The 27,614-nt window shown below is 38.5% G+C and overlaps 1 protein-coding gene across 30 annotated transcripts; it reads left to right on the top strand.

Moving 5' to 3' along the window:
* Window positions 1-688: 688 nt before the first annotated feature.
* Window positions 689-27,304, top strand: ZNF207 (zinc finger protein 207). Of its 30 annotated transcripts, none has more exons than XR_011383583.1 (17): window positions 689-866; window positions 2,239-2,365; window positions 5,925-6,063; window positions 7,173-7,343; window positions 7,472-7,547; window positions 8,030-8,077; window positions 9,180-9,250; window positions 11,723-11,880; window positions 13,307-13,399; window positions 14,400-14,642; window positions 15,638-15,797; window positions 15,947-16,130; window positions 16,349-16,431; window positions 19,622-19,676; window positions 23,918-23,980; window positions 24,487-26,104; window positions 26,759-27,304. XR_011383583.1 is itself a non-coding variant. In XM_070061080.1 (13 exons), the coding sequence occupies exons 1-12, from the start codon at window positions 826-828 to the stop codon at window positions 16,105-16,107; spliced, it is 1,488 nt and encodes a 495-aa protein (XP_069917181.1). In that variant the 5' UTR covers window positions 689-825; the 3' UTR covers window positions 16,108-16,130; window positions 16,349-16,449. The 30 variants fall into 30 exon arrangements, 9 of the variants coding, with proteins under 9 accessions (XP_069917181.1, XP_069917182.1, XP_069917180.1 ...); XR_011383582.1 differs by having other exon boundaries at window positions 23,915-23,980; XR_011383580.1 differs by having other exon boundaries at window positions 23,915-23,980; window positions 24,487-26,953.
* Window positions 27,305-27,614: the final 310 nt, after the last annotated feature.

Raw genomic sequence — 27,614 nt, 5'->3', positions numbered from 1 at the left:
GTTGCCAGAATGTTCTAGGAATGCGCAGGGCTTCCCCTTTGCCAGCCTCCCCAAGCTTCCGTATGAGCGCCAATCCCACTGGGGGCCCAGGCTCAGGGACCTGCACCTTCTGCTCTCTGAGTGAGCTCTCCATTCAGCCCCTCGCGGCTTCCTCCACTGACCTTCAGAAAAGCTTTCTCCGCACCCCGTGACTGCCAAGGCGTGCCAGGCTTGCGCCGCTCTGAGGTCCTACCGCACTGGCCACACTGCCTTGTGCTCTGCCACCACTGAGCTACAAGGCAGACTGTCACTCTCTTCCGGTAGCACGTAGTAGGCACATTACCAACACCTACTGAAGGAAAGAGTCACCTGGGCAACTAATAAAAAGTTCGGCGCTATTTCAATTGTCCCTTACTTGCAACGTGCTTTTAATTACCCTGGTAATTCTCTTTCGCTCTCTATTTCTCCTTCAATTCTAACGCGTCTCGTTGTACCTAGGTCGCCGGATCCGCTTTCAAAAGAAACCCGCCGGGAGCAGGCGGACCGGAACCAGCAGGCACTGCCCGCCAAGGCGGGCGGGACCGCCTAAGTCGACAAGATGGCGCACGCGAGGCCCCACCCACTCCGGGAGGCGGTCTGCGTGCTGCGACCCTCCCTGGCCTGGCCCCGCCTCCCGCCGCAGTGCCCGACGGGAGGCGGAGCCGCGAACGAGGGTGTCGGCCATTTTGTGTCTGTTTCCTGTGGGACGCGGTGGGAGCCGTTGGGTCGCGGAATTGAGCGCTCTTTTTCGCTTCGTTTCTCCTGCTTCTTCCTTTTTCCTTTCTGCTTTGTCGGTAGAGCGCCGTCATGGGTCGCAAGAAGAAGAAGCAGCTGAAGCCGTGGTGCTGATATCCTTTGTGGTTCGAAATCGAGGCCGGGCCGGGGCGCGGGGTGAGGCGGACCGGGAGGCCTGGATGTGGCCTGTGGCGGGGAGCGTCCGGGGTTTAGGCCTCGCGGTGGGTGGCGTGGTGACTGGAGTAGGGTCGGGGAAGGCGTCTCGGGAAACGAAGCCCGTGGGCGAGAGGCTGTGGCGGTTGTGGGTCGTGGGGCTCCATGACTCAGGCGGTTCGAGCCTGGTGCGGCTGGCGGTGTGGGAGGCGGCCTGGACCCCTCCATGAAGGGCAGTGTCCCCTCAGGACTGTTCGGCCGCGCTCCCAGTCGGGTGGTGATTTCTACGAGGGACTTTCCTCGAGTGTAATGCGGTGATTGGGTCCGTGGAGGATTCGGGAAGGGCTTCCGGACTTATCCGCTTGTAATTTTTTTTCTTTTCCCCTTGCGGAATCGGTGCTTTAGGAAAGGCAAGGTAATCAGCCCTAGTTTTGAGCCACCATCACCGCGCCCTTCTTTCTTTTTTTTTTTTCCGGCCTGACGGAGAGCTATCTTATCCAGCCTCACCCCAAGGTGCCTTAATCTATTGGAAGCGTTTTATTTGGCAGAGTTTTCTGTGTTCGTTTCCCAGCTTTGTAGGACTTGGGGGGGGGGGCTGTTTTAATAGGAAATGGTATCCTTTCAATGAGTTTCCCGGAAGCGTTAATGGACTTTTCGTAAAGATTTCCTTACACCTAAAAATGGGTTTGTTACGGAACTGTTTATAATAGTTAAAAACCAGCTTAAAATCGATCACGAATTTTGTAGTGTTCTTTAACGATTATTTAAGTAAGAATCAACAGCTTGACTGAACTCATTTGTGAGTTCAGATACGTTCCTTGGCAGCGTAAATTAAAATGAAATTGCACACAACTTTGTGGATTGTCCATTTGAAATTATGTGTCGTTCACAGCAAAGTTAATTTTAGTTCTAAATATTGGTAAATTTTGTAGGTTTTTTTTTTTTAATCTAGTGAGTTCTGTCTTGAAATCAGTTTTGTTGTGACATAAATTTGGGGATTTCTTATCATTGAAACTTTCTATCCCTAATGCATTTGTAAGTATTTAACACAAAAAAACCTAACATCTCTGTTTAACACAGGAAGTTAATAAAAGTATATTGCTGATCACTGAAATGTGTTTAGGATGATGAAGAGGTGCTTCTAGGAAATTTAAGATACTGAAATTATATGGCAAGTGTGATCTTTGTGTAATGAATATCAAAACCAGATTTTTGTAAAATACTGTTTTGGTTTTAGTTGACTACATGTTATTTCTGTTCCCATCATGACACACTACGGACATTGTCATAGTCCTTGTTAAGTTAGTTTTGTACCTTAACGATATTGATCAGGTATTGTAACAGAGATTTTGATGATGAGAAGATCCTGATACAGCACCAAAAAGCAAAGCATTTCAAATGCCACATATGTCATAAGAAATTGTATACAGGACCTGGCTTAGCTATTCATTGCATGCAGGTAAGTGATTTTTATCTGTTTAATTTTTGTTCCCTTGTAATTTCAAAACATGAAAGAAGAATCTTAAATTTTTCCTTCACAACTGTAGTTTCTGATTTCTTACAAAAGATAACCAGCTAGCTTTAAAAATGTTTTTATAGTATTAAAATTAAGAATGTAAATTGGCTTTTTTTTTTAAGATTTATTTATTTGGAAGGCAGAGTTGGAGAGTCAGAGAGCTATGTTAGTTCACTCCTCAAATGTGGCCTCAATGACCAGGGGTGGGCCAGGCCAAAACTAAGAGCAAGGAACTCCTTCCTAGTCTCCTACCTGGGTGGCAGGAGCCCAAGCACTTGCGCCATTATCCGCTGCCTTCCCAGACACAGGAGCAGGAAGCCGGATTGCCAGTGAAGCAGCTGACACTGCTGTAAGGGGTGTTGTCAAAAGCAGTGTCTTTTTTTTTTTTTTTTTTTTTTGACAGGCAGAGTGGATAGTGAGAGACAGAGAGAAAGGTCTTCCTTTGCTGTTGGTTTACCCTCCAATGGCCGCTGCGGCCGGCGCGCTGCATCCGATGGCAGGAGCCAGGTACTTCTGGTCTCCCACGCGGGTGCAGGGCCCAAGCACTTGGGCCATCCTCCACTGCACTCCCGGGCCACAGCAGAGAGCTGGCCTGGAAGAGGGGCAACCGGGACAGAATCCGGTGCCCCGACCGGGACTAGAACCTGGTGTGCCAGCGCTGCAAGGCGGAGGATTAGCCTACTGAGCCACGGCACCGGCCCAAAAGCAGTGTCTTAATCTGCTTCAATTAACCACTACAAAAATGCTGGCCACTATACATTTATTTTTAAGCATTGTGTTCTTGCTTTCTACCAGTGTATGCTGACATTTGGGAGTGAAAAAGGGCAGACAAGATACGTTTCTCTGCCTGTCAAATTAAAAAAAAAAAAACTTACATAGATCACTTTTACTCCAGTGACACTTAGATTTTTAAATTAAAGATTAAAAAATTCCATTTCCTCAGTCACATCACAACCCTGTTTGCAGTGCTTGGTAGTCATCTGTGAGTAGTGGATGACTGTTATATTGGGATAATGTAGACATAAAGACAATTTTCATTAATCACAAAAAGTTCTTTACAGGACAGCACTGTGCTAGGTACAGTTTAAGGTGCTGGGTATACAAGAGAGAATAAAAGTCTTTGCCATTGTGAAGTTTAGATTGATATTGTGGAAGAAAGCAACTTATAAATACTTAATTTTATGTTATTACATGATACAGAAAACTAAAACAGGTAGGGGAGCATAGGGAGGGTCATGAAGTAATTAGGAAAGACCTGAATAAGAAGTTGACATCTGAGCAGATATCTGAAAGGAAATGAGGTAGACTGTCTGGGAAGCATCGAATGGAAGGCCTTCACGTCAGGAATATTCTAGAATGAAGACAAGAGGTAGCATCTGCTACTTTATGTAAGAGGGATTGCTGTATATTATAAGCATAAAATATATTATAAGCAGTTGTTTATGCAGGTCTGGAGTTCAGTGAAGTTGGAGTTGAAAAGAGAAATTTGGGAGGATACAGTGAAAGAATGGCTAGTTTAAGCCTTGATACTAGGTGTTCTTTAGGCGGTATGGTGGGAAGGGAAAGAGGTCTCTGCCCTGGGTCACTACCAGCATTTAGGAGCCAGAAGATGAGAAGAGCTCATCCAAGGAAATTCAAAGAAAATAAAAAAGCAGTGTTCTGGGAAGCCATGAAGTATTTCAAGGAGTGAATAATTGAACTGATTTCAGTGCTGGTGGTTTATTTTGACAGTCAAATGCAAGTGAGAGGGCTGAGATTGGATTTAATCAAGTTGAAGTCATTTGTCACTTTGGCAAGAGTGATTTCTAGAATAATGAAGACTAGGGAAATTTCATTAAAGTGCTTTGAAAAGAGCAGGAGAGAAAGTAGAGGCCCTCTTTAAGGAGTTGTGTTCTAGAGAAGAGCAGAGAAACGGATTGGAAGCTGGAACATTACATGAGAAACTGTTATTTTCATTTTTTTTTTTAATTTTTTTTTTGACAGGCAGAGTGGACAGTGAGAGAGGGACAGAGAGAAAGGTCTTCCTTTGCCGTTGGTTCACCCTCCAATGGCCGCCACGCCCGGCGCGCTGCGGCTGGTGCACCGCGCTGATCCGATGGCAGGAGCCAGGAGCCGGGTGCTTCTCCTGGTCTCCCATGGGGTGCAGGGCCCAAGCACTTGGGCCATCCTCCACTGCACTCCCTGGCCACAGCAGAGAGCTGGCCTGGAAGAGGGGCAACCGGGACAGAATTCGGTGCCCCGACCGGGACTAGAACCCGGTGTGCCGGCGCCGCAAGGTGGAGGATTAGCCTAGTGAGCCACGGCGCCGTCCTGTTATTTTCATTTTTAATTGACTAAGTGCTTTCATTTATGCAGTCTTATTTTCACAGCAACAGCATGGCAGTTATATCTTACATACTCTAGTTTTATATATGATTATCTCCACAGAACATTAGTAAGTTAGCTCACCGCAGATTCTCAGCAGTTCCTGCTCCTATTCTTTCAGTCACTGATGACTATGTGACTTCTCGTTAGGGATCTGTGAAATACAGTTTTGCCTGTACCATAATGGGAAGATTTTAAGCAAATCATTTTCCTGTACTTCCTGGTATCTTTATTGTTGCCTTATCTCTCAGATGTGAAGATTAATGAAGTATATGTCTTTAAAGAGTATTTAGAGTTTCATCTGTAGTTATCAAGAGTGGCAACATTCTAAAAAATTTGGAAAGCAAAAGAATTAAGACACTGGTTGAGCAGTTATTAAGTAAGTGTTTTTCTAGCTTGAGTCTAGCTAGGCAAAATTTGTCCAGGTTTGTGGGTTGCACATGTTTGATCAGGCAAAAACTGTACAGTGAAAAAATGGTCCTAAATCAGTGAATGTTTTCAGAGCCTCTTTGTGGCTCACTAAATAAATTCAAAGCTATAAAGTAACAGGATTGTTATTATGAAAATGTTAAATGCCGCCAGGAACTGACTAAGCTAGGAACTAATTAGTTGTGGGTGACACTAATTGTAGCTTACAGTTTGTAACTACAGTCTTGCCTCAGGATCTGTTCTTGGAGAATTAACTTTACTAAGTAAATTAAGATGATGTTTCATGGTTTTAGTATCTGTGAATTTGGGTACAACTAGTGATCTGTTGTAATCATTTGGACAGTCATAAACTTGAAAGATTATTGAGTCTTTAGTATATGTTAGCCAGGTCTTTTTTTAGGCTCTGCTTCTATCCTGCTAATATGAACCTGTGGAGGCAGTTCAGTGTTTTGGTCATTGCCACCAGTATGGGAGACCTGGATTATGTTCCAGGTTCTTAGCTTTCATCTGGTTTTGTCCAGTCTGACTGTTGCAGGCATTTGGGGAGTGAACCAGTGGATGAAGGATCTCTTTGCTGTCTTTATCTTTCTCTCTGCCTTTCAAGTAAGTAAAAGTTTGTAAAAATTTAAAACTTGGGCACTCTTATTTACCTAATGGAAGATTTTTGTTTTTTGTTTTTTTTTTTGGGGGGGTGTTCTTTTAATGTTAGGTGCATAAAGAGACAATAGATGCTGTACCAAATGCAATACCTGGGAGAACAGACATTGAGTTGGAAATATATGGCATGGAAGGTATTCCAGAAAAAGACATGGATGAAAGACGACGACTTCTTGAACAGAAAACGCAAGGTAAAGATTAAGATTTATTTGTTACACATTTTTACTTCTCAGGTACAAATGTAATATTAGATGATAGATTTATTCAGAATTCTAAACTTTTGAGTTCTTTTTTTTCTTTATATCTTATGGTTATTGCTGTTGTTTAACTTGGAATTTGAAGCTGTGCACTATCCGGCTTGGTAGAAGCAGTTACTTTAAAAAAATTATTTAAAAAATTTTTTTTATTTGTTTGAAAGACACAGAGCCATCCTGGATCACTCCCTATATGCCCAGGACAAACAGGGTTGGTCTGTACCAGGCTCAAGCCAGGATTCAGGAGCTCCACCTGGGGTTTCCACATGGTTCCAGGAACTCAAGTACTTAAGCCATCCTCTGCTGCCTTTCCAGGCACATTATTATCAGGAAGCTTAATCAAAAGATCGTGGCTGGGACTCAGCCAGGCCCTCCAATATAGGATGACTTAATGCATTGCACACTGCATGCACCCCGTGGAAGCTGTCAACCATACATGAATTGTTTCAAAAAATTTTACAGAGAAGCCAGACCTTCATTGTTAGCCTTATTGTGGTGGAATAGAAAACTGCTTTTAAATAACAGGATAATGATTTTTCCTTCCATAGGGTAGGGAAAGGATGTTAACCTCAATTAAGAAGAGTAGTTTCAGCCGGCTCCGTGGCTCAGTAGGCTAATCCTCCACCTAGTGGCGCTGGCACACCGGGTTCTAGTCCCAGTCAGGGTGCTGGATTCTGTCCCGGTTGCCCCTCTTCCAGGCCAGCTCTCTGCTGTGGCCAGGGAGTGCAGTGGAGGATGGCCCAAGTGCTTGGGCCCTGCACCGGCATGGGAAACCTGGAGAGGCACCTGGCTCCTGGCTTGGTATCCGAACGGTGCGCCAGCCGCAGCACGCCAGCTGTGGCAGCCATTGGAGGGTGAACCAACGGCAAAGGAAGACCTTTCTCTCTGTCTCTCTCTCTTCACTGTCCACTCTGCCTGTCCAAAAAAAAAAAAAAAAAAAAAAAAAATCTCATGAGCTAATTGCACTGAAATATACTTGAATGTAGAATGTCCTAAACTTTATTAGATTTTAGCTCTATGGGAAGAGTTAATTAGAACTTTTTTAGCAGAGAGTCAAAAAAAGAAGCAACAAGATGATTCTGATGAATATGATGATGACGACTCTGCAGCTTCAACTTCGTTTCAGCCACAGCCTGTTCAACCTCAGCAAGGTTATATTCCCCCAATGGCACAGCCTGGATTGCCACCAGTTCCAGGAGCACCAGGAATGCCTCCAGGTAGAGCATAAGGTTTCTTAAAAGTTAACATTCTTAGAACTTTATTGATATGATGTAGAAGTAATACTTTCTGTCTCAAACTCCTTAATGCTAATTTGTAATTTTTTTGTTGACATTCTTAATTGTAGGCATACCTCCATTAATGCCAGGAGTTCCCCCTCTGATGCCAGGAATGCCACCTGTTATGCCAGGCATGCCCCCTGGGTAAGAAAACTCTTAATTGCCTCCCGGACTTGTGCCTAGTAATGATCTTTTTCAACTTGAGTGTTATGTGAATGAAATACTACTTTCTGTTTTTTTGTTTCTAGAAGGTATGGGCTCTGTAAGTTTTAAACTTGTCTAATAAAGGGGTCACAGTTAAGGAATACATATTTGCCTTTGAAGACAGTAGATTTTGGGTCTCAGGGTGTATATAGGCAACCATCTGCTTCAGTTGCTTTGGCAGTAATTAAAGTGGTTGTAGGTTTGAGTTTGAGGTTTCAGAACTCTGACACTTTGTGGTTGTGACAAGAAGCAAACTCTTGTAATGATTTATTTGTTGAAGCATCAAAAACATTTTATATATGAGGTGCTCTTGCCCATCACTTTAGCTTAAATATTGTTGGATTTGAGAGGTGTACAATACACTTTCCCACTGTATTTTGAAAATCACAGTTAGATTTTGATTTTGTCATACATTTTCACAGATTGCATCATCAGAGAAAATACACCCAGTCATTTTGCGGTGAAAACATGTAAGCATCTCATTCATAATGTAATTCAGGAAGTATAATCATGATGTCATTTTTTGTGTGTGTTTAATGATATCTATTCAGTTGACTTCAGAAATTTTCTGAACCTTCCTAAAATTTGTAGAATTTGCAAGCTGATTGACACAGGTCTCTTAAAGGAAAGAATAGAACATATGTGAGGGAATAGTAACATCCATTAAAAGCATTTCTAAATGGTCTTAAAAGTAATGGGACCTGGCAATACCGGTTAGTATTTAAGGGAATATTTTTAGTTTGGCCAAATGACATGCTTATTTTTTAATTTGATATCTTTCATTTTCTGAAAAAGCAAAAAATTAAACATGGACAAACTTGTAATTTTTTAAGTGAATTGGATGCTGATATTTGAAGGTGAGCACATGTAAGGGAAAGAAATGTGAATTAAAAGTTATACTGTAGTGTTAGGTAGCTATTCTTGGGAAAAAAATGATCAGTTTAATTTTAACTGCTTAATTTTGATAGTAGTATGTTCTTGCCTGCTCCAGAACAAAAACATCTTACTCAATAGTGTACGTTTATTTATTATTTTCCTTTTGAAAAGTCTGTCACCTCTAAAATAGATTGCTTCCTTTTTTTTATAATCTGTGTGGATATTTTCCAAGTGGAACCAAAGGTGATTTTTGCTTTTCAGTTACACATGTTTTAGATGAGGCCTCCTGTACACATTAAGGGAAATACGGTACTTCTCAATGACTTTACATTTTTTTTGTCAACAGACTGATTTTTTTTTTACTGGTAAACCTAAGAGTTTGCTGGTTTGTAGAGGATTTACTTTTTCTTGCCATAATTGTACATAGTTATTAGGTTACAAGCGTGATCATTTGATAATTGTGTGTAATGACCAAATCAGGGTGATTAGCATTTACCTCTCAAGCATACAACAAAGGATTTATTTTGATAGGATTGCTGTAGTGTGTGGTTGTTCTTTCAGCTCCATTGATTTCAACATTAGAGGTCAAACTGATGTCTTTTATCTAGTATTGTTTCAGGCTTTAGCCAAACTATTTTCCAACGATTTCTATTAGCAATTAACTTCAGTTGTCTCTTGATATTTGCTTTCTAATAGAATGATGCCGATGGGTGGAATGATGCCACCTGGACCAGGAATACCACCTCTGATGCCTGGTATGCCACCAGGTAAGACATACTAGGCAGTTTCCTTTTAATATGATAAGCTTTATTCTGTTTCTTTTGTTGTTGTTGTTTTGACAGGCAGAGTTCACCCTCCAATGGCCGCCACGGCTGGCAAAGTGATGAGGAAGGGGAGATTTTCCCATGTGCTGGTTCACTCCCCAAATGGCCACATCTGGGTCTGGGCCAGGTTGAAGCCAGGAGCTAGGAGCTCTATACTGGTCTACATCGGTGGCAGGGGCCCAAGCAGTTGGGTTGTCAGTCACTGCCTTCACAGGCACATTATCAGAGAGCTGAATCGGAAGCTGATTAGCTGGGACTTGAACTGGCACTTAGGTATGGGGATACACTTATGGTGCAAGTAGCAGTTTATTCCATTCACTCCCAACACCAGCCCCAAAGATTACCCGTGTCTCTTTTTTTAACTTTAAACTTCGCTGACCTTAACTTTTTTCCCTCAGAGATGTCATTCAGTGATTCTGGGATGGCTCAGACAAGAAAGAATGTCAACAGCAATGTGCTTTGAAAGCAAAATAACTTCCCTAGAAAATCAACATATCACTGGTCAGGAACAGATGTAGTGAAACCCTTAATTGTGAGGGAACCTGAGAAATCAGGTATTTTGACATTACAACCTATAAAGTAGGAGACACAATGTGGGGAGAGGGATTTGGTTCCCTAAGTTAAGTGTGTCACATGAGACCTACCTATTGCTTTTTATTGAAATTGTAAATTTTTATATATTTACTTGAAGGGCACTGAGCTCCCATCTGCTGGTTCATTCCCTAATGCAATAGATGAGACTAGGCCAGGCAAAGCTAGGGATTCATGTGGATTTCCCACATGACAGGGATCCAGGAATTAGAGCCACATCCTATGGTGTGCATTAGCAGGAAATTGGACTTGCCCAGGGAGTCAGGACCCCAGCCTTGGCTTAACCCTAGGGCAAAGCCCACCCCCCTGCCACTCAGCTATTTTATGCTAATACATTTAGTTTACATAACATAGCATATTTGGAAGTATCCAAAGGAAGTTGAGACCAAACAACAGCTGAAAAACAGAAGCAGTGCTAAGGTCAAGTCATTGCCAGTGCAGCCTTTAATTTATAAGAAACAGCTCCCCACGGGATTCTGTCCCGGTTGCCCCTCTTCCAGGCCAGCTCTCTGCTGTGGCCCGGGAAGGCAGTGGAGGATGGCCCAAGTGCTTGGGTCCTGCACCCCATGGGAGACCAGGATAAGTACCTGGCTCCTGGCTTGGTATCCGAACGGTGCGCCAGCCGCAGCGCGCCGGCCACCGCGGCTATTGGAGGGTGAACCAAGGGCAAAGGAAGACCTTTCTCTCTGTCTCTCTCTCTCACTGTCCACTCTGCCTGTCAAAAAAAAAAAAAAAAACAAAACAGCTCCACATGCATTATGCTTTGGGATATGTTTTGGAAATTTAAAGAAATATTCTATAATGATTTGATGTTCATTTGATAGTATGAAGCAGAAGGTTTTTATTTTTATTTTTTTAAGATTTATTTATTTGAAAGGCAGAATTATAGAGGAGGCAGAGAGTTCTGCATCCGCTGGTTCACGCCCTCAGATGGCCGCAATGGCCTGAGCTGTGTCAATCTGAAGCCAAGAGTTTCTTCTGGGTCCTCCATGTGGGTACAGGAGGACTTGGGCCTCTTCTACTGCTTTCCTAGGCCATAGCAGACAGCTGGATCGGAAGTGGAGCAGCTGGGCACCAAAGCCTTACCAGCTGTGCCACAGCACCAGCTTCATAGTACAAGTTCTTAAGTTGTGTAAAGGAAATTTGAAGAATGCATGAATAATACGTTTATAAAAATTTATTTAAAATGATTAAAAGAATCACTTGGAAAAAAATTCCTAAATTTATTTGAGGGGCCCGTGTCGTGGCCTAGCTGGTAAAGCCGCCACCTTCAATGCTGGTATCCCATATGGTCGCTGGTTCTAGTCCAAGCTGCTTCACTTCTGTTCTAGCTCCCTGGTAATATGCCTGGGAAAGCAGTGGAAGAGGGTCCCAAGTTCTTGGGCCCTTGTGCCCACATGAGAGACTCAGATGAAGCTCCTAGCTTACGTCTGGCCCAGCCCTAGCCATCGTGGCCATTTAGGGAATGAACCAGCATACAAGATCGATCTTTCTGTAACTGTGCTTTTGAGATAAATAAAAGAGCTCTTTAAAAATTATGTGAGAGGCAGATAAACAGTGCACTCATCTACCAGCTCAATCTAAAAGATTATTGAAATAATAATTCTGTATTTAAATGTTTGCTAAATCAGTAGCATCACAGTTTCTAATGATGTCTTCCACTTACTATGAAGTGATAAAAGTGAAAGTTTGATTCATGATTGTTGGAAGGGGAAAATGACCAAGTGTTTTGGACTTTATTGGATTTGTTCAGTGCATTAACTTTGTAGTATAGAAGTATTTTTTTCTGAACTAAATGTTTCAACAACTTAATTTCTCCTGCAGGTATGCCTCCCCCAGTTCCACGTCCTGGAATTCCTCCAATGACACAAGCACAGGCTGTTTCAGCACCAGGTATTCTTAATAGACCACCTGCACCAACAGCAACAGTCCCTGCGCCACAGCCTCCGGTTACAAAGCCTCTTTTCCCCAGTGCTGGACAGGTAAGGTGAAATTCTTGAAAAGGAGTGCACTTACATTTAAATTTAAATGTAAAGTGCAATAGTTTATAGAACTCTTTGAGATTGTCGTAGGTCAATTTTTTGTTTACATAGCTTTAGTACAATTTACTAAAAAGTAATCCTTCCTCTTCATTATTTAGATACATTGATTTCCTCTACTCATAAAAGGTTGAATGGAGCAGCTGAGTATTATTTTTGCATAGCTGTGAACTTTTTTAGCTTTAGTTAGAAATTAAAGTTTAATTTCTTGGGGCTTATTTATTAAAGATTTATTTGAAAAGGAGTGTCAGAGAAAGAGAGATGTTCCAACTGCTGGTTCACTCTTCAGATGACAACAATGGCTGGGGCTAGGCCAAGCCAGGCCTAAGCTAGGAGCCCAGAACTCCATTTGGGTCTCCCACGTGGGTGACAGGTGCTCATGGACTCAGGCTGTTTTCCTATGCTTTCCCAGGTGCATTAGGGAGCTGGACCAGAAGTGGAGCAGCTGTGACATGAATTGGCACCCATACAGGATGCCATCGTCACAAGCAGTGGCTTAACCCATAACCCCACTCTGCCACAACCCTGACCCCAATATCTTGGTATTTAAACACATGATAATGTTTGGGAGTCCTACATTAATCTGCTGAATTTAGTGGAATGAGACCAGAGTCAAAGATGACATTCTAAATCATTTCTTGGGCTCTTCCTCTAGTTAAGAACAGTGATAAGACCATATTGTAATCTCACTGGAAGAGCATTTTGTAATGACTTTTGGCCTAGTCACACTTGTATTTCCTAGTGGTCTTGTATTTAAAACTTATATAAAACTCCAAAACAAAGCGAAAGATGTTTGTTATATAGTATGAGCATTATGGTTGAAACCTTTGCTTTTTTATGTTTTATTTAGAATTAAGATTAGAATGTGTCTTTTAGATTATCCTTTAGATATTTCCCTTTTTCAGTTGTTTTTATTTCCTATTTATGCATGCTAAATTAAAAACATTATATTTAAATACCTTCTAATATTAAGTTAAGCTTTTGTGGAGGGTGAAAATTCTGTTTATTGAGATGTTCAATTTTTTTGACAAAAAATCATACAGAATTGAATTGAAATGTCAGTATTAATGCATTCTTACTGTCAGCTTAAGGTGCTGTTCTTGAAATATCAGAATGTAAAACACATTAGTTTTTTTTTTAAAAGAAATTATGGTTAACTACATTTATTGGTATAGAAATTTAGAAAAAAATTTAGGCTGTTGCTTTCACTTTGTTGTAAATGCATTAATTGCCAGCCTCTAAGTCACAATTGATTGCATTGAATTTTGCATTTACAAAGATGCAATCTATACTAAAAAGTCTACCACATGGCTTATTTTCAACCATTTGTTTGGAGACTTTTCATTGTTTCCTTTCTTTTATGCTACAGATGGGGACACCTGTAACAAGCTCAAGTACAGCTTCATCCAATTCAGAAAGTCTGTCTGCATCTTCTAAAGCTCTGTTTCCTAGCACAGCACAAGTACGCAGGAAGTTGCAGTTTAAAATTGTTAAAATGGCTTTATAACTTAACCCTTTGGACCCTACTTTAAAACTAAATCATTCCCAAAAATGTTTAGTTTTTTAAATGTAAAATTAATGATGCTAATGAAAATTTCAAGTGGTATTATAAAAATTTGAATTCATACTAACAACAGAATGTACCCTAAACGCTTATGGTTCTAAAGGGTTAAAAGCATGTAAGCATTAAATACCTTATAGTGGCCAATGATTAGCCTGATGCATGATTAAGCTATTTTGATTTATACTGTGTAATGCATCAATTCGATATAAGGAAATTTAGTGCTCTGCACTTGGTTCTAAAGTTGACCTAGCCTACATGTTTAATGTTTGGTGTTATGAAAAGTAACACATTACTGGTAATTTTTTACTTAAAATATCCTTCTAAATTAACCCTTTTGTCTGTTAAACATCTGGCCATTGCTAATCCAGAGGGAATTGTGTTACTATGTATAGAATACTTCTAAAGGACATACCCGTGTGTCACTGTTGATACTAACTATTCATGCTATATTTAGTAATGATTTTGTTCAAACTTGTACTCTGTAGTTTTTAACTTTATTTTTTGAACTGTTTATTATATTAATTACTTTATAAGCAACTGATTTAGAACACTAAAAATACAACACATGCTATTCTGGTATGTGATATTTATTTCAGCAGTCTGGAATAAATAAGTACAAAATATTATGAATTATTGATGAGGTAGACATCTGAGAACTTAACATTTGCTATGTCACTTGATTCCACTGCTGTGATGAGACTTTAATTCAGCATCTTTTGATATTCTTAATGGGTTACCTTGAATTTTGTGGAACATTATCATATATTAATATAACTTTTTGTTTTAATTTTATGTAGTTTTGTTCTTTAATGTGGGTATCTTGCTTGTAATTTAATCTGCTTCTAGATATTTGTTTTAGGGTTTTGAAGTTTTGTTAATCAAGGATTGTATTTTACAGGCTCAGGCAGCTGTCCAAGGACCTGTTGGTACAGATTTCAAGCCCTTAAATAGTACCCCTGCAACAACTACAGAACCCCCAAAGCCTACATTCCCTGCTTACACACAGTCTACAGCTTCAACTACTAGTACGACAAATAGTACTGCAGCTAAACCAGCGGCTTCAATAACAAGTAAGCCAGCTACGCTTACAACAACCAGTGCAACCAGTAAGTTGATCCATCCAGATGAGGATATATCACTGGTAAGTATTTTTTTTTTTTTTTTAATCTTACTAGCAGCGTCTGGTTGAAAACTGTTGTAGCATCTTGTCCCTTTGAAAAGTGTTAATTTTACTCAGGTGGTCTTACCTGATTTAATAATTGCTAGTGACTTTTACTGTCCTCATTTATGCTTTGGTCTTTGATGCTGGTCTTAGATGCTATCCCCCCTTCCATATAAAGACAGTGAATTGGGTTCTTACTCCTTTTTTTTTTTTTTTTTTTTTAAAGATTTATTTATTTATTTGAAAGAGTTACACAGAGAGAGGAGAGGCAGAGAGAGAATGAGTTCTTCCATCCGATGGTCCACTCCCCAGATGGCTGCAACGGCCAGAGCTGAGCAGATCTGAAGCCAGAAGCCAGGAGCTTCTTCTGGGTCTCCCAAGTGGGTGCAGGGGCCCAAGGACTTGGGCCATCTGCTGCTGCTTTCCCGGGCCATAGCAGAGAGCTGGACAGGAAGCGGAGCAGCTGGGTATTGAGCCTGTGCCCATATGGGATGCTGGTGCTTCAGGCCAGGGCATTAACCTACTGCGCCACAGTGCCGGCCCCAGGGTTCTTATTCCTTTAAACATCATTTTTAGCTAGAAATAAATTTGTGTATATAAATTGAAAAAGGTACATGTAAGGTGGAATTTCCAAATCCCTGGAAGCCCATATAAAGGAATTCATTTGCTATAAGGAATGTTTAGCAGTCTGATAACAATATTTGTTAAGTAGACAGTTTACTGCTAAAAGAATTTATAATTCTATGAAGATGTTAGTTATGCTTCAAGTATATAAACAGGTGAGGGTTGTTTTTTTATTTTAAGGCATCAGGGTTTTAGAAAGTTGAACTTGTTTGTGTGGTCAAGTAATTTTTAGGGAAGTAAAGAAAAAAGTTTTAAATTGACTTTATAAATAAAAGTTTTAGATGCTAGCCTTTATGCTTAATGAAGCTCTGCATTCAGATTCTTAATGTTGTGCTTATTTTTATTCTCAGGAAGAGAGAAGGGCACAGTTGCCTAAGTATCAACGTAATCTTCCTCGACCAGGGCAGGCTCCCATCGGTAATCCACCAGTTGGTCCAATTGGAGGTATGATGCCGCCACAGCCAGGCATCCCACAACAACAAGGAATGAGACCCCCGATGCCACCTCATGGTATTGCTCTTTTTATTTTTATTTTACTTACTGAATTCTTTTGAGTATACACGTAAAATATGAACTTTATCTACAAAATACATTGTATTTTGAAGTATAGTATATACCCAACTCAATCAATTTTTTTGTGTTTTAACTGTGTTTTTTAGGTCAGTATGGTGGTCATCATCAAGGCATGCCAGGTTACCTTCCTGGTGCTATGCCGCCATATGGGCAAGGACCGCCAATGGTACCCCCTTACCAAGGTGGGCCTCCTCGACCTCCGATGGGAATGAGACCTCCTGTAATGTCGCAAGGTGGCCGTTACTGATCTTACTTCATCCAGTCTAATAGGTTTGGAGATTAAACCTTTTCTCAACTTGTGCTGTTTATATAGCCAAGCTTCCGTCAATAAGGCTTCATTGTGACTTTAACAAACATAATCTTCCCAGATACCAGGAACTATTGGACATTTATTTTACATGGGAAAAAATTATTTGGAATAATAAAGCAGGAACTTTTCCTGAAGTTGCAATTTATACTGTATGGCTTCTTTTTCATGTTTCATCTAGGTTTTTAGAAGTGAACTATAGTAAATTTGGTTCGTTAAATTGTGAAGGCGCTGGAATTACATGAACATACCACCTTATTAAAGGCAAGTTCTGTAAGCTTACATTGCTATTTGTAAAGTTATGCCTTCACAGCATTTCTAATGCTGTTGGACTTCAGGTCCCCAACCTAGCTTGGTGAGGGCTGTAACTGTTTCCAAGTACCTGTACATTGGAAGTCTGAATGTGTAACAATATTTAATGTATTTAGAGTTCCTCATGTTGCAGGGTTTAAGAAAGCTGACCTACGAAGGTCATGTGACTTTTCTGTACTGTTAAACTTCATTGTAATAAAATGAGAGAAAAATTCATGCCTTTTTATTCATAACCCAGCTGTGGACCACTGCCTGAAAGGTTTGTACAGATGCATGCCAAAGTAGATGTCCACATAATAAAATTCATAGTTTCCAATGCAGTTTTTCTATATCACTGGATTCTGTCTTTGAATTACAGGTTTTTCCTTAGCTGCATGTCCTAAACTGAGTAGTATATATAGAAATGTATGTTAATGGTTTAGTTAACAGAAAATCTTTGATACATATGAGTCATTATATAATGGGTATGAAATCTTTATATTATGTCATCTTTCCACCCTTTATGGTGTCAGTTGATTTCAGAAGTCATAGGCATTTAAAATGTAAACCTTAATACTTTGGCCTGCTGAGATATTTAGAGCCTAGTGCCAGACTTGTTCATTTTCTTCTGATTGCTTCGGAGCCTTGAGTACTGCATGGACCTCAGAAGCTTTTTAGGTGCAAACTTCTAGAAGCTTAGGTGCATGCAGTAATAGTTGCTTGTGATGATAGTGGGTTTGTATGTGTCCTTAGTGTAGTAATGGGAATCTAAACTTGCCTCTTTTAAGATGTTTAAAAGATGGATTGGCAGTTTACAAATTTATATGTCCCTGAAGGATTTATGTTACTCATTTGATTGGGTGGGTACTTTCTGTTACTAAGACGAGATAGCTTTACCGTTAAACATTTCATCCATGGTAATTTTAAATGTTAATTGTGTTCCTATATGGAACTTTTCTATAGAGATGATTGCTCTTCAGCATTTTGAGTTGTGAGCTTTTGTAGAGTTTTTTTTTTTTTTTTTTTTGCAACTTTTTCTGGTCTTTTGCAATATAGTTTATGATTATTTATGAATAATTAATATGAACTGAAGTTGAGTTCCTAATTCAGAGTTAAGAGTTAGAAGAAAATGCTAACATTTCTTTTATGTGAAAGTAGATAGCATATGAAATTAAAGTTTTAAGGAAAACCTTCAATTTTAGGAAGATAACTACATTGAAAAATGTTTTAACCATTACATAAGTGTATTTAAATGACAGGTACAGTTGAAATATTAAAGAAACCATTATAAGTATTATAAAAGGTGAATGTTCTTTTAAATTTGATATTTTGCTGTACTGATTTTATAGCTCCTGTGGTACCAGTGAGGTGCAAAATTTTGCATCTGTACATGACCATTTCTTCCTTTTGCCTGCAGCCAAGTTCCACACCCCTTTGTTTACTGAATGCTTGCCCATCTATAGAGTTTTGGAATTAACATAATGGTTGAGTTGTTTAAAAGGCAGAGAGACAACAGATAATCCCATCTGCTGGTGGTCTCCCCATGAACCTGCGACAGCAGGACTGGTCTAGGCTAAAGCCAGGAGCTGAGAACTCAGCCTGGTTCTCTGCAATGTCAGGGACCCACTTAGTTGAGCTATCACCTCTTGTCTGCCAAGGTACAGACCAGCAGGAAGCTGGAATCAGGAGCAGAGACAGGACATGAACCCAGGCACTGCAACATGAGATGCCACTGACCCCAGTGGTGGTGTCTTGGCTGGGAGGCGAAACACCTGCTCCAGCATATAGTTAAATTTGTCTGATGTACACTTAGATTTGTCAGCACATTTTTCATACTTCCCAGGAAAAACTTGCGTAAAATGTGTTTTTTTTTTTTCCTTTAAATTGTGTTATTTACTTGAGAGAGAGAGAATGTGCCCATCCTGTGGTTCACTCCCCCAAATGCTGCAGCTGCCCTGAAGCTGGGAGCTGGGAACTCATGTGGGTAGTAGGAATCCAGTTACATGGACCATCACTGCTGATTCCCTGAGTCTGCAATAGCAGGGAGCTGGAGTCAGGAACACAGGCAGGTATTGAGCCCAGGCACTCTAATATGGGATATGGGCATCCCAACAGGTATATAAATGGCTAGGCCAGACAATTTACCCTGTGTTAAATCTTAAGGTACAAATGACACAGATAAATTTAGAATGGTTGAACAGGAAATGGTGTATCAGAGTGGAAGAGTGTCTTCTGGTAAGGTTTTTTGCTCTTCAAGGTCTTCAGGGAAGAATGCAGCTTTAAATTTAAATGACACTAATTGAAAGTGCTAATACACTTGAAAAATTAGCACATAGTTTATGTTCTGTGGCCGTATAGCTCACAAGTGGTGCCCATTTAGTATATTTAAAGTGATTTTTGCATGCATTCAAGCATAATTAAGCTTCTAGAAAATAACTTACCTAATTGCTTCTGGGGTCCATAGTGTAGTTGAATAACGAGTAGAGCAAATTACATAGGAACAGTTAATTCTTACTTTGACTTACGATTTCTTAAGTAACAGATGAAGTTGAGTCAAAGTGAACTTAAGCTGTCCCCACTGAAGACAACTCTTGGGACCTGATGTATTCAGGCACACATTGTGGTTGCTATAATTAATGAAGTTGTAAGATTAATAGGGCTGGCAGCTATGGCTTTACCTTCTGTCTGCTGTTCTGGGACCACTCTTTAGAAAAACAAAAACAACCTAAACATTTTGTCTGGCACTAGTTTCTATGGTGTAAGTTTTACTATTGTATGGTGGAAATAAGACCAGCAGATGAAGACCAGTGTTTTGAATGGCTGCTGGAATTACCATTTGGTTTTGAATACTTAGTATTGTGGTAATCTCACACATTTGCCATTAGCCCTGGGGGAAGTACTCATAGTGGACTCATTTCTCTGATGAAGTTATGTGTTGAATTCAAACTCAGATTTATTTGGGGGAGGAATTCCCAACAGAATTAAGTATGGGCTCAGAATGGAATTGCAGTGGACAGTAGTTTTGTTTTTTGTTCTTTTTAAAGAGCTGCTAATTTTTTCCTTTGCTTGCTTGATCATTGGGATTTTTTAAAAAAATTAATGCATGTCTTTTAAATTAATTGGGTAATGTTTTTCTAAAATTAAAATTTTCTTCTTCCTATAGCCCTGCCATAGGACAGGCTGAGGCTGAGTCTCAGTGTTGCCCTGTTCAGTCTGAGGCAAGTGGGATTTATTTTATTCCTTATAGGGGCTTTCACAGCTTTATAGCTGTTGGATATTTATGTCCCCAAACTTGCAGCAAGTTTGGTGAAGGCCCCTAAGTTTAATTAAACTTAGGATTTTTATACTCTTTTGGCAGAGAAGGCTCTATATTAATATTCACGTTTGATTGTGGTGTTAAAGAACCTAAATAGAAGCTGTTTGATATATAATCTCATGTAATTTACTTTGTGTTACCTGATAATTAACAGCCTCAGTAAAGCTTGTATTACTATAATTGAAGAACTTTAGTAAATTGACAAAATTTGATGTTCTTGATTTGGAGGCATGAAATGTTTCATTCAAATTTTCCATTTTCATTTTTAGGAAAATCTTACTGGTTATTTTCTCCTCAGACTATTAAATTTAACCTCAAGGATTTTAAGTTTAATCATTGGAAATGCCCCCTGGATACTGAAATCTGCATTCTTAATCCCAAGCTTATGTATTGAACATTAAGGTTGAGAGGTCATCTGGAAATGCTTGTGATTTTAATATTTTCAAATCTCACCACATTAGAGCAAATGTTAATGTAGAGCCCTGTGAAGAGTGGGAAGGTGGTTGTGTGTGTGTGTTGTGTTTGCGCGCACGTGCGCACACTTGGGTGGTATGTACTGGGTAGACAACACATTTGATAGAATAAAAGGATAATAAAAGAGTTTGGACCTGTCACCATGGGTATATTACTAATGTTCATGTGACCAAAAAATTGGATCATGTGATAAAGTTACTAGCATATTAAGCTATGGTTTTATAACATTTTGAGGTTCATGTTCAGCCTTACTGAGCATTGTTTGGGGTGTGTGTGTGTGTGTGCGTGCGTGTGTGAGTGAGATAGAGAAAGGTATCTACATTTGTTTCCAACTAAAATTTACTTTGATTTGGTGAGAAAGGCTGTAGGTATGTATGTTTGTAGGGGGTAAAGAGATACCAAAACATAAACCTGGATTATATTTGATCCTTTTGGTGTTTGAGCCCCATCCTATGTAGTAGCATTTTTCTGTGAACGATAACAATTAACATACAGTACAACATTTAGCAAATACAGTATTGTTTTCTATGTGATTTTCATTTTTGAAAGCATTTAAAAAAACTTGCATTAAATATATTCCAAATTTTGACCTGTTTAATAGATTGTATTATGCTTTCCAATGTAACAGATATGGAGAATGATTTATATTTTTTAAAGGGATTTCTTTTCTATGATAAAATACATCACTGAATATTTTATAACCTCAATAATTACACATTTTAAAGACTCCTTAATTGGAGATCTGTTTGCTGTTGTAGCCATCGTTCTCCAATATATTGACATCTCTTCAAGCTTGTCGTAATTAAAATGTAATTAAAATAAGCTCTTACCTGCTTGAATACTGGGAGAGGGAGGGATTTACTCATGGTGGCATATTGTGTAGAGGCTGATAGGGATACCTTATTTCAGATATAGCTTGGCATTTTTGTAGTTCTGTGGCTCAAATACAATTTTGAGAATTATTGTAATAGATGTTAATGTCCACTTGTGAGACTTGATAAGTGAAAGAAAATGAAGTGACGTCTTTACTGAGGTAAAATTTGGTTTGGTAAGCTGATGAAAGATACATAAAACACTTAATGTTGGTTGAAGGGTAAATAAAAATTTAACATGAACTCTAAAATTTCATATAAATGAGGTATATTTTTTAAAGGCGGTATATTATTTATTTACCTGTGTAATATTGAATAGTCTTTGATCATCCTTCCAAAATGAAAGATAGCAGCTTTTAATGGAAAAGTCTTTTGAAAGGAGAGGTCCAGTGTAAGCAAACATCCTCTTAGTTCACTTATGCTAGCTATCTCATAACCCTTCTTTCTCAGTGTTTTGTTTTCTGTTACCAGAAATATTTAAATGATAACCTTTTGTTTTTATAGCAAAAGAAATCATCTGACTTTCCTATGTGATATCTTCTCAAAATAAGCACTTACTTCAACAGTGTTTTATGGTCATGCACATAGTAGAACCTGAAACTTTTGTAATTAATGCTAAATTACGATACAATTGTAATGTAAAACTCCAAACTTAAGTTCTTAGGCATCCCAGTTAACAGATCTAATTCAAATGAACCCAAAGGAAATGGAAAGTGGATTTTTCATTGAATTTTGATTTCTTTAATATGGTACTATTTTTAGACATGATAAATGTACATATTCATAAGATGGTTTTCCAATGTTTTAAGCCGTAAAACATCCATCATTTTTAGTGTTCTTGGCATTTTTGTTGGAAAACAGATTAAAGTAGCATTGAGAAAAAAACCTTTTTTTTTTTTTTCCAGTAAGGCTCAGGAGAGAATTTTTTTTTAATAAAACACTGATTTTTCCTACTCTGGGCTCTATACATTGTTTAATATTTTGATCTTGAACACTGATTTTGGGGGAAAAAGTGCCAACTATTTTGAAAATTTTGAAGTCTTTAAAATCTGTTCACTCAATCTCATGTGTTCTCAGATAAATTAGCTTGCTAAGTAGTGTGTAGAAGTAATATTAAAGCATAAATTTGCAGCCCAAAAGAGGCCTTCACAGAAGCTAATTTGAACTTTTAAATACTTATTTATTTGAAAGGCAGGGAGGTCTTCCATCCACTGGCTCACTCCCCAAATGGCCGGAATGGCTGGAGCTGGGCCAGTAACGGAGGTTGGAGCTTCTTCTGAGTCTCCCACACAGGTGCAAGGGCCCAGGCACTTGGACCATCTTCCACTGCTTTCACCGGCAGTAACAGCTGGGTCGGAAATGGAGGTGCCAGGTCTGGGACTAGCACCCAGTTGGGATGCTGGCACTACAGGGGGTGGTTTTACCAGCTACACCACAGCACTGGCCCCTAATTTTAACTTTTTATTTGAAGCAAATTGAAATATAGAATAGAACAAGATTGTTTCATTAGATAAACATTCATAGCTAGGTTCTGTGGGAGGCATACATTATGAGATTACGTGCATTAAGTTTGATTGAATTAAGATTGAATTAAGTTTGATTTAGCAAACTGTCTTAATGATTCACTGCATGGACTCCACCCATTGATTTTAAATGCTATCCTGGTGTAAAAGGTAATACAGCACAGCTTCAGTAATGGGCTGTGGGTTTTTTCGGGTTTGTATAATGCTATATTTATAAAAACTTGAAGATCTTTTGTTTTTAACAAGGTTAGAGAATCTATGTCTTTGCTTTTGGTTTCTTTTGAGGGACTGGCCTTGAAATTAATTTATGCCCAACTTGGATAAAAATGAAGGAAGTTTCCCCAGTTCATTACACATACACCATTAGTGATTATTTGGGAAAGAGACCACTAAATAATGGGCTTAGACTTGACTTAACTTTAAGTGTAATAAAAATAATAGCATTCCTACGCATGGTTTGCATGTAAATATTTCATTATATCATATAAGGTAGAGGATTCTAAACATTTTATTCATACACAGTTTAGCAGGTTTTTTTTTTTTTTTTTTTTTTTTTTTTTTTTTTTTTTTTTTTTTAAGATCTGTTTAAAAGAGTTAGGGAGCAATGGATATCTTCCATCTGCTGGTTCATTCCCCAAATGGCCATGACAGTGTGCTGGGTGCTGGGCTGAGACTGGGAACTCTATTCTGGTTTCCTTCATGGTGGCAGGGGTCCAAGCACTTGGCCATCTCCCACAGTTTAGCAGTGTGCTAAGCAGAGATGAAAATGAATAAGATTTGCAGTATCATTCCCTAGGCTGCTTAACTACCAGATAGACCAACAGAAAAGATAATCAACAACAGTTCAAAGTATCTAGTGTATTAATGTGCTTCAAGAAGTAATAGAATTTGCTTGTCAGTTCATGTTTAAAATTGAGAATCTAATAAAATCCAGTTTTGTGAAAACTGAATTTCTTCTGTAGGTGGGTCTACATAATTTTAGAAATTACCATGTTTAAAATTACATGTCCACCTCTTTAGGGTACTTACAATTTTTATCACAGTTCACATATGGGAGTACAACTGAGATGTGTTCAAGAGATTCATTGTTAAAGCTCATTATGACAAGGTCACTCTAAATTTAACAGCCAATGTAAGATAATTTTTGTTGATCTTAGGGAAAGATTTTAAATGTATTGATAACAGACTCTGAGGAAATTTAATGCACATTGAATTTTTAAAGTATGGATTGAACTCCTCAGTTTAATACAATTTGTGTTTTTGTTAACTAGCAGCAGAATTTCAGCATTTGCTACTTACTGGTAGAGAAGAAAAATCCCACAGCCCTGCCAGTACAGGTTAGTTTAATCTGTAAGTACCCGATGTTCCTATTTTTTTCAAACATATCCATATAACCCACACAAGGAAGAAAGCTGTGAATGTGAGTATAATAGATTCATTGGAAAGTTTGAAACACAGTACCTGGGCCAAAGTAACTCTAGGTTTGCTAACCTCAGTTGTAATAAAGGTGTAATACTGTTCCTTTATTATCTGGTTGTGGCTGAATCTAGATAAATTTGTTGTGCATTAAAGGCAGAGACAGTGAAAGTTTTGATTGGCTGTTACCTTATTGGTATATAATATGGAATTCAAGCCTTTGGATCCAGGGTCTTAAGCCACTCATGGTCGTTCTAAAATTCACCTTTTAGCTTTTCACAGTATGAATCAACGTAAAAGTGTAAAAAGCATTTCCTCACCTCTGAATAGCGAATAGATAGTATAAGCTAGAAAATGTTTACACTACATTTTTGTTTTTACATGTTTTTAATAACATTTGTAAAAAAAATCCGTTTTTTTTGTTCAGTTTTGTAACTATGGCCTGTTGTACCACTGTGGGTTCATTTTACTTTAAGAACAACAGATTTTACTGTACTCATGACAGCCGACTCTGCCGATCAAGAAATCTAGCTGGATTCTTCATGTAATCCTTTTGAGGGACAGTGACAGTGTAACAGGTTGGAAAAGATACTAACGTTTTATTACTGTTTTTTGTTTGTTTTCCCCAACATTATTGTTTGAACCATCCATGAGAGATTTCCTTTAACCTTTAAATTTTTATGTTGGCATAAACTCGGAGCACAGAGGAACAAGGAGTAAAGCATACAATTTAATATCTACCACCCTGAGCTATCCTATTCTGTAGCATTAATGCTAGTATGTGTGGCCTCCTCTTCACCTTAAGTGTAATCTTGTCCAGTTTGACATGATAGAGCTGTGACCCTAGCTCATTTTACACTGTTAATATGGATGGTGGTTAGCCCTAGTGAGAGTAGCTCATCTTTATTTTATATGAAGTCTTTGTGTCCATTAAATTTAACCTGGATTTATCAACTGATAATAAAATATTTTACAAGATCCATTTGTGTTTTCTTAAAAAATTGCCCAAGGGCTTAAGTTTTATTGCCTTTCACAGTTGATTCTATGTAAGAAATGACATAGGTACACAGTGGAAATGGTTTTCCTTAAAACTATCTCTTAAAAAGCTGCCTTCTGGTGAGTACTGTTTTATATTTTTATATCAATATTTTAAAATGAACTAAAACAGGACATGTTGATGAAAAAAATGAGCAGTCTGAATTTCTGCATCTCCTTGGGTATTACTTGAGTCAGGAATATTAAATAAAGATGGTGATTTTATTGCCTGACATTTTCTTGCTAATCCTGGGTCACTTTCTCTCCTTCACTGAACTGATGGCAAAAAATGTTTCTTTTAGGTGAGATGGAAATATTTTTTATTCCAACTAGCATTTAAGAAAATGTTTTAAATGCTTAAGGTTTTCTTTTTAGTTGACAGCCAAAAAATTTTTTCTCAATGCTTCTTATTCACACATTACATAGGTATGAAATTAAAATATCAGAACATCTTTCTGTTCTTGTTACAGACTTTGTTGCAGTGTTTCATGAGCTGTTAAGCTGGGGTTGGGATGGAAAGAGGGTTTACTAAAGCTGATCATGCAAACCAGGTGCCTACAGGGTTCTCTTTGAAACATCATAGTTCCAGGTGTATTGTTTCTTTAATCAATTAAGCCCTCCACAAACAGCTGGGTTAGAAATACCTGATTTCTCAAACTGGGTATACCAGTGAGAATTAGTCTCTGATGTATTTCTTAGTACTTCATTACCTTCTTTTCACTTTAACGTGGATTGTTCCCTCTGTAGTTTTTAGCTAGCCACTTCTTAGATAATGTCAATACTTACATACCCTAAAGGTATTGTATTTCCTGAACTAGTAATGAACAATCAATTCTGATACTTGTAGTAGCACCAATAGTTTCTAAAATATGAAGTTAATCTTGAGTATGTGATACAGTAATGTATTCTTCTAGATAAGCGTTGAACAAATTATGGACCCTCAGTTAATATGAAGTAAATTTCTAAGAAACTGTCCTTTCCTAGCAGGATAACCAGACAATGAAAAACTGGTAAGTATTTAACTTCAAATGCATGTAATAGTGGTGAAACTAAGTAGCCAACTTTCCATAGTTTGAGATAATATTTAAAAGTGAGCAAGAAATCTTGACATCTCCTTTGGAACTTAATGTATATACGTCTAACATTTTTACAAATTTACACAGTGATTAAATGGAAATGTACCTTACTCATTTTTAATTTTGTTTGAAACTTTAATTACTAATTTTATATTTCAAGCTTTTTTTAAGCTTAGAATTGAGTGGCTGATAAAATCTTCAAGAATTATTTAAATGTTCTTTTAAAATCCAGTGTTAACTTCCAGTTTAAGTCTTCTGTTTTTCAGCTCCAGTTAAAACTGACAATAGGCAGCTGGTCAAAATGGGGGAAAAAATCTTTATGCTATTTCTGGAATATTGTAGAAGGCAGTGCAAAACAGTAAAAAGGTGTTAAACCAAGACTTGATTTGAATTAAAGCAGTCCTTTTTAAATTAATTGAGGAAAAGGTGATGAAATTTGGGAGTCTCTTCCCTCCCTGGGGTGTTGTATTAATGAGAAAATAACAAATGAAAGCTAAAAAATGAAAACTTTCCTTGCTCTAACAAGACAGATGATTTATTTCTGAGAAGTAGATCTATTTCTTGCCATATTGTAGCATTTCAATTCAGTTTCCAGGTTGCACTTGTGCTGTTAAGGAGTGAAGAGCAAGCAAGGGATATGATTGTATGTGATGGTGAGGACCTGAACAGAGCACACAAATGGCCAGACTATGCTAAGCAAAAGTCTAGTAATGTTTCTTGTAAGTAAATGACTTCACTAAAAAATAGAAATAAAATGCTAGCTTTTGTTTACCAATGAAAAAACCTAGTGTTTATTTCAAAATAAAAATTTTCTTACATGAGTGATAACTAATGCATCTCACACTTTGATGGGTTTACTTGGTTAAGTATCTGGAAGCTTGTGCAAAGGACAATGAAGTAGATAAGCACATTTATATACTTCATGTTTAATTTTCGTCTGCTCTTGGGATTTGAGAAGAGATACTTTCTGATCAGAAGTGTCTTTGTTTTCAGTTATACAATGGAACACTTTTTCTTCAAAGATTATTAAAACTCAGCCAGTTCTGGTGTGTGTGGGGGTGCCGCTCCTTCATTTGTTGGCAAATCTTGAATGCCTGTTGTTTACAAAGATGAATAAATATTTTCTTTATGATACTTGTCTGGGCCCATTTTATTTGTATTGAGAATAGTTTGAGAACTAATTAAGACATCACCTGTCCTAAGCGGTTTTTGTCATGCCCTGGGAACTAAGTTACTTTTGACCAATACAGTGTTTATATAGGGGGAATGTATTTTAGACAGTCTGGGCATATTAGGTAATGTTACTTGAAACATAGACTGAGCAAGCTGTATCCTGGCAGTTTGGAGCAAGCATGACCTTGAGCAGGTTACTTCTCAAATGATAGCTAAATCTTGCCTATGTAAGAAACAAGTTACCATCTTTAGAATTTCGAGTATGGCCTGG

This window comes from Oryctolagus cuniculus, chromosome 17 (assembly GCF_964237555.1).
Source record: "Oryctolagus cuniculus chromosome 17, mOryCun1.1, whole genome shotgun sequence".
NCBI classification, from domain to species: Eukaryota; Metazoa; Chordata; class Mammalia; order Lagomorpha; family Leporidae; genus Oryctolagus; species Oryctolagus cuniculus.
This window is presented reverse-complemented; position numbering and strand designations above follow the sequence as displayed.